The 11,715-nt window shown below is 61.6% G+C and overlaps 1 protein-coding gene across 4 annotated transcripts; it reads right to left on the bottom strand.

The window, feature by feature from the left end:
* MCAM (melanoma cell adhesion molecule) lies at window positions 1–11,453 on the bottom strand. Of its 4 annotated transcripts, XM_051812244.1 has the most exons (16): window positions 11,345–11,453; window positions 6,980–7,107; window positions 6,638–6,872; window positions 6,469–6,539; window positions 6,286–6,373; window positions 5,985–6,158; window positions 5,778–5,905; window positions 5,473–5,635; window positions 5,262–5,383; window positions 4,825–4,963; window positions 4,078–4,199; window positions 3,295–3,430; window positions 3,142–3,159; window positions 2,551–2,695; window positions 2,033–2,150; window positions 1–1,279 (listed from the first exon to the last, which is right to left on the bottom strand). In XM_051812244.1, the coding sequence occupies exons 1-16, from the start codon at window positions 11,409–11,411 to the stop codon at window positions 1,250–1,252; spliced, it is 1,884 nt and encodes a 627-aa protein (XP_051668204.1). In that variant the 5' UTR covers window positions 11,412–11,453; the 3' UTR covers window positions 1–1,249. The 4 variants fall into 4 exon arrangements, with proteins under 4 accessions (XP_051668204.1, XP_051668206.1, XP_051668205.1 ...); XM_051812246.1 differs by lacking the exon at window positions 2,033–2,150; XM_051812245.1 differs by lacking the exon at window positions 3,142–3,159 and having other exon boundaries at window positions 11,345–11,452.
* Window positions 11,454–11,715: the final 262 nt, after the last annotated feature.

Raw genomic sequence — 11,715 nt, 5'->3', positions numbered from 1 at the left:
TTGAATTTGTACTTTATTTTCACATATATATATAAAAAAAACCAAACAAACAAAAAAAAGAAAAAAAAAAACCTTGCAAGTATCAGACAAAAACTTATGGAAAATGTACACACAAGTCCAACAAAAATATATATATATATATATAAACCAAAGCTTTTGCTGGGACAGCAGGTGTGGCAGGGCGGTGGCACAGGGACGGTGCTCCTGGCACGAAGGGGCCGAGGCTTGCAGGCAGCAGAGCTGGGAGGGCGGGGATTTAGAGGCAGGAGGGGCTGAGCCCTCTGGGAGGAGGCAGGAGGGAGCCCCAGCTGCGGTGGGAGGCTGGCACAGGAGCTAAAGGCACCTTCTGGCCCGTGCCCCCTCCCCGCCAGCCTGGCTGCGGGGCCAGAGGTGCCACCAAAGCACAGGAATAAACCAGTTTTACCTGGGGCTGGCAAGAAAAATAAAAAACCCTGAGACGTCACTGACTGGCCCTGGTCTAGTATTAGTTCTAAGTTTGAGGGGTTTCTGCCGTTGCTGGGCAGTCCCCCTTAAAAAACCCAATTGTGAGGGCAGAGGGAATCCCTGCCCCTCATGTACAAAGCAGACAAGCTTGGTCTGGCACACGGCTGGAGATGGGCACCCCATCCTTGCTCTGCCAGCTCCTCTCCTCCCGTGGGATCACAGCTCCCTGGCGGGGAGCTCCCTCCCTGCACGGCACCGCCCGGGCTTCACCCAGACCACAACAGCTCAAAGCAAAGCCCTGAAACCTCCCCAAACACCGCCCTGACACACCCCACGTCCACTGCTCCTCCTCTGACCTGCACACCACTACAGCTCAGGTGCCTGGCACATCCCAAAAATTACCTTCCAGCAGCCTCTCCGAGCAAGTTCGGGGTGGAAAAAAAAAAACAACCGACAACGCATCAAACCCTTCCCACACATGTACAGAACAGGTTACCTGGGGGGGGGAAAAAAAAGCCTCAAATCCTTCCACCAAGTAGCTTAATGGGATATTTCTTCCTAATATTGCTGTGGCTTCTCTGGAGTAGTAAAGCAAGTCCAGCTTTGCTAAGGCAACACCTGCAAGCCCACGGTTGAGGTAACGGACAGGTGAGTCAGGGAGGTGTCCCCTGCGTGCTGGGGCTCAGCACTGGGGCACATGAGTGGCCTCTGGCTGTGCCCCCCCAGGTGCTGGAGCAGGGGTGGGAGAAGGCAATCCAAGAGCAGGAAAGGTTTGAAGGAAGAAAGCACTTAGTAGGTCTCCTCTCTAGTTCCTCAGATCGATGTATTTTTCGCTCTTCAGTCAGACAAAAAAAAAGAGGGAGAGAGGGGGGATAAAAACAAGCAATTAGGGATGAACACAAGCTCAGATGCTCTGCTGCAGATGTGTTAGTGACACACCCGAGGTGATGTGGGGCAGCTGCCAGCCTGGGCCACCCCAGTGTGGTCAGGCACCCACCCCAAGGGCAGGGGAGGGATGAGCTGTGCAGGCACAACCAGGGGTTAACTCTTGGCCCGAGACAAAGAGGGCTCAGGTGTTGCATCCTGTGGCTCCAGAGCGTGGCAAGCCCTGCCTTGGCACAGCACTGGCACAGGGAACAGTTGCTCAATCGACCCCGGGTGAGAGGAAAGCACGTGGGCACAGAGAGTCCTCTCAGAGGTGCTGAGCAGGACCCACTCCTGCAGCCTCTGCCCTGACTCCTGGCCAGAGAGGTTTGTGTAGTTCCTTCTCCCTAAGGCCCCCTGGAGAGCCTGGCTGCTGCTCCAGGGAGCAGGGAAGGAGGCAGAGCCAAGCAGAGCAGCGTGCTCCCGGGAGGTGCCAGGGGCTGGCACAGAGCAGAGCTGCCCACGTGTCCTCGGAGCTGAGATCCCGGTTTCCTCCCCTCCCCTCCCTCCCATGGCCCCTCTGAGCGCTGGTGATGGATGATGGAGGCCCATGCAGGGTGGGCAGTGCTGGGAGGGGAGCAAAGCATTACCTGGGTCACCCTCATCCCTCCTCAGCTCTGCTCCCAGCCCCGGGAAGAGGGCAGTGCCCGACGCCCCATCCTACCTGGTCAGCGGCGGGTCTCTTCTCGCCGTTGGCGCCCTGCAGGAGCCCCGCCTCTTCGGGAAGTTTATCTGACTTAACTTCAACTACAATCTTGTCTTTACGTGCCTCTGGCCTTGTGCTAGGGGAGGGAGGTGACAGTTTTTTGAGACATGGTTTGCGGTACCCGAAGAGGGGCAACGTGGCCAAGCCCTGGGGCTCCGCCTCAGGGGATGCTCTGGAGTGGAGCCTCCGGCTCTCAGGAAGCTTTGGGCCACCCAGCCCCTCCCCGGGGAGGGGACCCTCGGCTGCTCTACCACTCTGCTGTCCTCTCACGGCCTCCCTGCACGGACGGGGGGGTGAGCAGTGCCCTGTGGGAAGCTGGAAAAGCTGCCAAGCCCCCGGTGCGACGCCCCGACCCCCGGGCTGTTCCCCCCCTGTGCAGGGAGCAGCTGGTGCAATGAGATGGGAAGCACAATGAGCGATGGCAGGAAGCACCCCTGGCCCCGTGGGCTCCCTGGGGGGTGGGTGGCAGTGCTTACATGTCCTGCTTCCCAGCGCGGCCACACGGGATCTTGCCTTTCTTGTGCAGGAAGTAGATGACGGCGCCCAGCACGGCCACCACCAGGATGGCCACGATGATGGCCACGATGATCACCCCCTGGCTCTCTGCTGCTGTCTTTTGATCTGCAGAGAGGGAGAAATCAACGCCTGTCCCAGCACGGTCTTCTCTTTGTGGGCAAGGAAAGGATCCCTCCCCCAGTTCCCAGTGCTTGCCCAGCTCCCTGCAGGATGCAGAGCTCAGCACAGAAACGCTCTGTATGAACACAATCTGCCCTGGGATGCCATGCCCCGTGTGCCACAGGAGGGTGGATAGCAGGGATGCCTGCAAGGCACCAGGCCATCCCCTTTGCTTCCTTGCCCAGTAAGATCTGGGCTGCAGGGTGAGGTGGGTGAGGGCAAGCAGGCAGCTTTCCCACTGCTGGGAACAGAGCCTCTGCTTCCCTCCCGGCTCGGCAGGGACAGGAGCAGCGGGAGATGCAGTGCAGAGCCAGCAGCCAAGCTCCCTCCCCAGGCTAGATAATGTGACTCCTGCCAGAGCCTGGGCTCATGGACACCATCAGCAGACTGACCTTTCCTGACGGACTCCACTGGAAGAGCAGGAGGGGAGGGAGAGAGAGCGAGCTCAGCTCAGCCCCGCAACGGCAGCACGGCACAGCCCCGGGTGAGGGGCACTGCCACTGCTGGGGGTTCCCGGGGGGCACAGAGCAGTGCCAGGCACTCACCCAGCAGCTGGATGTGCTTCTCACTGTCCCCCATCTTGTTGGAGAAGCGGCACATGGCCCCAGCCTTCAGCAGGTCGCGGCTCACACGCACCGTCAGGTTGCTGGAGATGTGCTGGTTGTCGACGTACTCGTGAGCCTGGCGAGGGGAGGCAGGGGAGGGTTCAGCACCTGAGCCCCTCACAGGGACCTGGTGCCTTAAAAGCTGTATTATATCAGGCTGCAGCACAGCTCATGAGCACCTTCAGCTTGCTGAGTACCCTTGCACGAGATCTCTAAAAACGCTGTTTGACATTCCTGTCAAGAATTTCAACGGACAAAGAGATTTCAGCAGGGTGGAGAGTTCCTTATTTGCAAAAATGTACTGAGAGAGAGGCATAACAGAGAACATAACCCCTGATACAACCAGGCAAAGCTATTCAGAAGCCTTGAAACCACTCCAGAAGGTGTCATGCTGTGCCAAAGACCATGGAATAAGTGAGGAAGATGAAGACAAGTGGTCTTTGGGACCTCCAACTCGAATTCGGGAGGCGTGTCGAGGGTGGCACTAAGGGAGGGACGGTTTTGGAGGTGGGTGTGACAGTATGAGGTAATGCTTTGAATTATTAATCAGGTGACTAAATAAAATCAAGAGGCTTTGGCAGCTCTGCACGCACGCTTTGGAAGAAATCAGATCCTCGTGCATCCCACGTCGTAATAACAACAGGAATTCTGCCTGCTAAAACCCACTTGGCTGAGTCTTAGGAATTTTCTTTCAGGAGCCTGGACCCCGTCCCCAGCTCTCACCGTGCCGTTGACGCTCCAGTGGACGGAGGGCCGGGGGAAGGCGATGGCCTTGCAGGTCAGGTTCACCACCTCGTCCTGCCGCACGTACAGCGGGGAGCTGATGGCCACGATCCGTGGCTTCCCTGGGGAAACAGGGGCTCCCTCTGTCAGCTGCACCTCCACCTGACACCTCAAACTCTGCATTATGTAAAATTTTAGCACAGCTCTCTGAGCACTGCACTTTTAGCCCACTGAGCACCTTTGTATTTAGACTCCTAAAATGCTGCTTAATGTTTCCGGGCGAGAATTCCAACAGGCAAAGATTTTTGCAAGGTAAAAAACATCTTATCTTGTTAAAAAATGCACTCAGAGTAAGACACAGCAGGGTCACCCCACTTAATATAACCAAGTCAAAACTTGAAGAAGCCTTGAAACCGTTCCAAGAAGGACAGAGATGACGAGGAGGAGGAGGATGGGGATGAAGGGGTGTTTGTTTTGTGACCACCGACTCGAATTCGGGAGGTGTGGTGAGGGTGGGACGAGGGCACAGGCAGTTTTGGGGCTGGGTGTAACCAACGAGGTAATGTCCAAATGTTATAATTAAATGGTGTTATAAAAATTGTAAAGGTCTGTGCTGTCGGGGTCTGCAACACATTTTGTGCCACAAAGTCTTGCCACAATTAAAAAGCTGGTTTCCACCTTTCTGTGCTCAAAACTGTCCAGAGAATTGTTTCTGATTTTAAACAACACCCCCACTCCAGCTCTTACCCTCGACAGCCAGGGACACCTGCTTGCTCTGCTCCAGCCCTGGCACACTCGGGGCCACCACCTTGCAGCTCAAGTTGTTGGGAGTCTCGAAGCTGAGGTTGCTCAGGAGGAGCTGGTTCCCATCTCCCACCTTCTTGCCCTGTTGGGAAGGGAGGCCCCCAGCCATCAGCCCCGGGCACCAGGCACTTCTCTGCTCAGCTCACACAGGGGCTCAGGCTTCCCTGCCATGCTCAGCCTGCAAGCACAGGACCTCCCTGCAGTGCTGGCCAGGAGGCAACGAGGTAGAGAGGGACAGTGTAGGTCCATGGAAGTGGGAATCCTTCCCCTGGCCCCTCGGGAGAGATGCAGCAAGCTCCTGACTCTGCAGCAAGCTCCTGGCTCTGCCCAGTTTGCTGCAAAGCCCAGGCTGAGCCTGAGCACAACAGAACCCTGCTCACCTTCTCATCCGTCCACTGGTAGACCAGGGCCACAGGGCTGTGGGCATCACAGTTCAGGGTCACACTGCCCCCTTCCCGAAGGGGGGAGGACGGCTCCATCTCCACATGGACGCCCTCGATGTCTAGGAGAGGGATGGAGAGCAGGGCAGGGTGAGCAGGAGGCACGAGGCACCCACCACGAGCTCCACAGGGTCCCAGCCCGCTGTCTTACAGTTCACAACAAGCTCCACCTCCTTCTCTAGCTGTGTCATGTCATCCAGGTCCAGGCTCTCGCATCTGTAGAGGCCACTGCTGCTCTTGTTCACGCCGTGCAGGGTCAGGACCCCGCTGTCGGTCTCTGCCAACGATGACAGTTCCTGCCACTTGTCATCCAGCTGCAGGCAATGGGGAGAAAGCAGAGCCCTCAGCACTCTCCACAGCCACTGCACCCCACTCCCCAGGGCGCTCCCAAAGGAGCAACCAGGACACGAGGTGTCCGCCGAGGCAGAGGTGCCCAGGTGCCCCCTCTGGCCTCACCCCTCTCTTGTAGAAGCTGAAGACAGGAGGTGGGTTCCCATCAGACTCACACACCAGCTTCACATTGTCCCCTTCCTTCACCAGCGCCAAGGACGGCACCACCTGCAGCTTCAGGTGCTCCGTGGGGTCTGGGGGCAGGGTAGGGGCAGGGTCAGTGCCAAACCCCGCTGACCAGGCAGCAGGACCACCCCCCGGCCCCTCACTCACAGAAGACGGTGATCTGGACCTTCTGGGACTGCAGGGCGTGCCTCTGCCCCCGCAGCCAGTAGTGCACGGTGCAGTGGTAGCGGGAGTCGCGGTCCTCGCGGGTGACGGTGTCGAACAGGATGCTGCTCACCGAGTGCAGCCCGCTGGACTCGCGGGTCCGGGAGTACCTCATCTCTGCAGGGGTCACAGGGGACACGGCTGCTGTCCCCAGCCACGGCAAACAGGGGCCACCCCCTCCTTTGGGCAGCACGAGCACCCCGGCCCCTCTGCCGAGGTGGTTCCCCATCCCCACCCAACTCACGGTTCTCCTGCAGGTCGAGCTGCTCCCCGTTCTTGTGCCACGTGATGTTGGCAGGGGGGAAGCTGTTCTTGCTCTCACACTTGGCGATCTGTGGGGGCACAGCCAGCCTTGAGCACGGGGGTGCTCCCCCAGGGAGAGGGGAGGGGGGAGCCTCCCCCTGCCCTGGGCAGGGCCACTCCTCACCTGTGAGTTGGCACTGTTATGCACAGAGATGCCTCCTGTGTTGGGCTCAATCACAGGGGTCTCGGGGACCTCTGGAAAGAGAAGCCACCCCGCAGGTGTTAGGAGGGATGGGGTGGGACCCCCCCAGCCCCACAGAGCAGCTGTGCTGCCCTCCTGCCCCGTCACTCACTGTAGACGTGGAGCTCAGTGTGGCTCTCGCCCACTCCGAGGCTCCCCGCTCCGACCTGGCACACGAAGGTCCTGTCATCCTGCACTGTCACCTTGCTGATGGACAGGGCCTTGTCCTCCCCCACCGACAGCCTCTCCTTGTACTCTGTGTCGTCCTTCAGGACCTCACTGCCAGTGATGTGGCACAGCCTCACAGGGCTGTTGGTGTGAGCTGTCGCTGTCTCCTTGCGGTCCACCTGCAAGGCGAGGGGCAGAGGTTGGGCTGGGGAGCCCGGGGGAAAGCCCTGGGGTGGCTGTGCCCCCAGCCCACTGCCCAGCTCTCCTCTGCCAGGTCAGCACTCACGTAGAACCAGTCGATGTAGCTGTAGGAACCATTCCCAGGGATGTAGAAGTTGCACTCGATCCTGGCCGTGTCCCCGATCTCCACTTCAACCACGGCTGGCGTGGAGACCTCCAGTTTGCTGGCTGCAGCTGTGGGAGAGAATCTGCTGGTAGGGGCAGGAAGCCCTTGTGCCTGTCCCCATTTCCATCCCCCAAAGGGTGTGGGGCAGAGCCGTGTCCTGTGCCAGTACCCCCTAGACTGGGGATCTCTCAGCAGAAAATATCCCTCCCAAGAGGCAAAGTGAGCCCTGGGCAGACCATTGCCAGAGCTGGAGCCATCAGCACATCACCACAGCAGCCCCAGCTACAAACGTAAAAGCTCTATTAGGCTTAATCACAGAATCTAATGATCTAATCACATGTGCCCCAAGCCATTACCCAGCCCAGCAGGACTGCCAGCCACACTGCCTTCAGCATCCACAGAGAGCCCGTGGGCTCAGGTACCAATCCTGTTCCCAAAGAGGGGACAAGGCATGTCGTGCTCACACCACCATTGTCCCCAGGACACCTGGAGACATCCACCCACCCCACTGCTGTTGCAGCCCCCCTAGACCTGCCCTGCCCCCGGCATCCCAGCCTTTCTGAAACGGCCAGCAGGACCTCTGACCCCCAAGCCCCCACACACCACAGAGGTAGGGAGCAGCTGTACCCTGCTCAGGGTCTTACTGTCCCCAGGGGCCAGGCAGGGAGCTGTCAGGAGGTTAGCAGAGGTGGGCAAGGGGCTAGAGATTGAAGCTGGTGGCACAAGGGCTGCACCCTCCCACATCCCAGGACCAGAGCCCTGACATCAGCCTGTGCAGCCCCCACAGCAGTCCTGTGAGCTGAGGCATGAATGAGGTGCTGTGTTCCTCCACAGCAGGATGGGCACACAGGGCAGCAGCTCAGAAGGGGTGTCACAGCCAGCTGTGGCTCCCTGCTGCTCCCTTTCCCTCTCCAAGGGTCCATCAGGGAGGCAGCAAGTCCCAGAACACCACGGCCGTGGCACAGCCAGGACTGCCAGGTCCCTCCACAACAGGAATCCAGAACCCAGTGGTTGGAGCACCCATCCCTGCAGCATTCCCAAGGCAAGCCCCTCTCTGCCCACACTGCAGACCCATTTCTATCCTCCCACAGCACTGGGGACTCGCACCCAGTGAGCAGGGCTGGCCCACCCCTGCACCCCACCTTCCCTGCCAGCCCAGCTGCCCGCAGCAGTAATGGAGCTCCTGGCCACGCTCCAGAACGGACGGGCAAGGTAATGGCTATTGATCCAGGACAGGGAATGGAGCAGTTTCCCAAGGGATTGGGAGCAGCTCAGCCCCAGTTGGGCAGAGCGGAGGCAAGGGCGGCATCACAACAAGGCTGGGAGTGGCATTGCCACCAACCCCCCGGGTGACAAAGCAAGGGGGGTCTGCACGCCCTGGGCTGGCACAGGGCCCTGCAGAAGGTCCCCCAGCAACAGAGCCAGCCCAGGTACCGGAGCTGGGGACAAGAGGCCTGGAGGAAGCAGCTGTGTCAACATCTCCCGTGATAGCACAGCTCGGTAACAGCCACCGAGGCAACTTCAAAGGGCAGCGCCCGTGTCCACAAACTGCTCTTTGTTTGGAGTGGGTACGTGGTGGCACAGTGCCAAAACGCAGCCAGGAGCCCCTTCTGCCATGGCAAAGGCCTCGGACTCGCAGGACCAGCCCAACAGACAGTTTTTGGCTCTGGTCCATCCCATGGGCACGGTACAGCTGGCACTAAGCAAAGAGGGATGAGCAAAGCATGGCATGGCAAAGAAAGTGCTAGAAAAACAGCAGGTGATGCCCAGAGATAAGAGTGCACTGGGGACAGGAAATTAGACCCAGTGTACATAGGAAAAGATAACTTTGAACTGCAGGCACCTGCCCACCCTGTACAGCCACGACTTGGCTGCCTGGTGCTCGCAGGCACCTGCAGAACTGGGCAGGAATTGGGCAAGCCTGGGGCTGGGGTGTGGCCCTGCTGCCACCCTGCACTCTCTCCTGAGCTGTGACTCTCTGAGCTGCAGGCAGCTAGGCCAGACTTTGCCTCTCCATCCCTCCCGGGGCAGAGCCAGCCCCTGGGAGAGGGAGAGCTGCTGGCCCTCCCCCTGACCCGCTCGGCATGAGGGCCCTCGACCAGGCAGCAGAGCAACCGAAACCATGAGCTCAGAGCTGGAGAATGGCTGGCATCTGGGGCTGGCATGAGGCACACATCCCTCCCAGCCATCCACACTGCCCTTGAGGAGGCTGACACGGTCGCTGCAGCCCCCACCCTGCCTGTAAGAAGGGCTCACTGCTCCCCACCTCCTGCGGGACAAGCTGGAAGGAGCACCCAGCAGCCAGTTGGGAGGACACGAGGTTCCCCCCAACCCTGGGGGCACAAGGCTTCCTTCTGCAGCTCTGAGACCTTTCTGCTATTTGCGTGGGCAAGCTGGAGAGGCGCTGGGCACAGGCACCCTGGCACAGCAGGTTCTGGAGGCTTGGCCATCCTGCCCTGTGCCCAGCACAGCTGCAGACACCGGGTCTGGTGAGGGGACCTGGAGACCCCCGAGCAGCCCAGCTGCAGAGCTGAGCTCCGTCCACCCCCAGCGCCTGGCACAGCTCCAGCGGGAGACCCAGAGATCTGGAGAGGGAGGACGTCTGCAGCGAGCGAGCAGGGAAGGAAGGAGAGCCCCCGTGCCTTTCCATCTGGCTGGCCGACAGCCGGCCGGCAGCCAGAGCTCCACAAGAACAAAGATCTGCTTTTAGAGCCCGGGAAAGGGGGTGGGGAGCAGCGCGAGTCCCTCGCCAGCCTCCTGCAGGGCCGAGGTGCGCGGGGAGGCGGCGGCGAGGAGCGCGGCTGCTGCACGGAGCCCCCGGCGCGGAGCCCCCCGGCCCGGAGCGAGAGGAGGGGCACCGCAGGGTGTCTGGAGCCGCACGTGGGATGCCTGAGGTTTCCGCGGGTTTGCGTTCCCCCTCTCAGGGAAACCAGCTGCGGCCAGATCCCGCCTGCTCCCAGCCACAGGCACACATGCTACCCTCCTGTTCCCCGGGAGAGCTGCCCCTCCTGCACAGATCTCCGAGCCGGGGTGCCCCAGCTCACAAAGAACGGCATCACCCGCACCCCGTCTTCTTCTTCGTGGAGAGAAAGAACATGGTGCAGAGCCCCGGCCCCGCAAGGAGCAGCACCAGCAGCAGCGCCCAAAAGCCTCCGCCCCAGCCCAGCCCTGCCCTGGGATGGGGACGGAGCCAGGGCTCTGCTGCCGCAGGGACCAGCACCTTGCACCCCAAAACAACCCGTCAGGACCCCGTCATGTGCACCAGGAGAGGCCAAGCTCTCAACCCCACCCCAAAGCTCGGTGACAACACCCAGAGTCCCCTCTAACAGCCGGATCGCGCTGCAGAAGGGGCTGGGGTGGCTCTGGCAGCCCCAGGGTGGGCTCAGCCCCCCGCTCCGGCAGCACTGGCTGGCCTGGGAATGTCTTGGCTGTGGCCCCTCGTGCTTCTGGGAAGCATCAAGCCTTTTCACGTGGCTGGGCTTCCAAACACACCGACGCCGCCAACCATTGAGAGGCTCCTGGCTCGGCACATGTGCTGTGGGAAGGGGATCCCGGCACGGGCCGGGGGTGGGAGCAGCCTGCTTTAGACTCTGCTCTGAGCCTGACTTTGGCTCCAACACCTCGGCCCGGGCAGGTTCCCAGTCGCGGGGCCACCTCCGCAGCACGGCGGGGCAAGGGAGCAGCCAGCGCACCGGGACGGCTCCCGGGCCCCCGGCGAGGGGAGGGAGGGAGGGATGCGGGGAGAGGGGCAGGGCAGGAAGCGCAGCCACCCCCCGAGGGTGAAAATGGACTGGAAAGTGGATAAAAAAAGAAAGCGCTAAAAAAGCCAAGAGAAACACAGCGCTCAGGGGAAAACTCCTTAGAAGGAAAGGGGTGGATGCCTCCCAATAACAACCAGCTCCCTGAACGCACGTGGGGCACCCGTCAACCTTGGGGGGCTGCAGAGGGGCCCCCAGAGCGGGACGGGGCGCCCAGCCCCACCCTGCCAAGGATTGCGGGGCCGTGCGGGCGGGGACACGCGCGGATCCCACCTGGGCTCTGCCCCGGCCCCGCGATCCGAGCATTCCCGGCGCCGCGCCAGGCACCGCCCGAGGGGCGCAGCGCTCCGGGGCTGCTCGGGCTTGGCCCCGGGGGAGGGTACCCCCCTCCGGCCGCAGCCCCCCGGGGAGCAAAGCGCAGCCCCGCACCCCCCGCGGTGTCCTCCAGGGGCGAAGGGCATCCCCCCGCCCCGCGCAGCGCCCCGGAGCGCTCCCGCAGGTGCGCGCCCCGCACCGCCCCGCACCGCCCGGCCCGCAGCCGACTCACCGCAGCAGAGCAGGAGGCAGCAGCCCCAGCCCAGGGCGAGCCCCGCCGCCCGCCGCCCCCCAGCCATGCCCGCCGCCACCACCGCCGGCCGCCCGCGACTGAAGCGGGGCCCGCGGGGCTGACGTCAGGCGGCGGAGGAGGAGGAGGAGGAGGAGGAGGAGGAGGAGGAGGAGGAGGAGGAGGAGGGAGGAAGGCGCTGTGCCTGCCTACCGCCCGCGGCCCCTTATCACCCCCCAGCGGCAGCCGGCCGGGCGCCGCCTCGCCCATTCCCCGCAGCGCCGTGCCCATCCCCGCAGCGCTGTGCCCATCCCCGCAGCGCCGTGCCCATCCCCGCAGCGGGCAGCGGGCAGCGCTCAGCTCGGGGGTCCCAC

The sequence above is a fragment of the Manacus candei genome, unplaced genomic scaffold (genome assembly GCF_025592945.1).
Source record: "Manacus candei isolate 608988 ecotype Guabito, Panama unplaced genomic scaffold, ASM2559294v1 h1tg000086l, whole genome shotgun sequence".
Classification (NCBI taxonomy): Eukaryota; Metazoa; Chordata; class Aves; order Passeriformes; family Pipridae; genus Manacus; species Manacus candei.
This window is presented reverse-complemented; position numbering and strand designations above follow the sequence as displayed.

What these genes read in the sequence shown, in the direction of transcription:
- MCAM (XM_051812244.1), bottom strand. Translation starts at nt 11,411, where the DNA reads ATGGCTGGGGGGCGGCGGGCGGCGGGGCTCGCCCTGGGCTGGGGCTGC. An exon ending in CTGCCTCCTGCTCTGCTGCG is followed by an intron (nt 7,108 to 11,344) that starts GTGAGTCGGCTG and finishes TCTCTCCCACAG; the next exon opens with CTGCAGCCAGCAAACTGGAG. An exon ending in GGTGGAGCTTGTTGTGAACT is followed by an intron (nt 5,384 to 5,472) that starts GTAAGACAGCGG and finishes TCCCTCTCCTAG; the next exon opens with ACATCGAGGGCGTCCATGTG.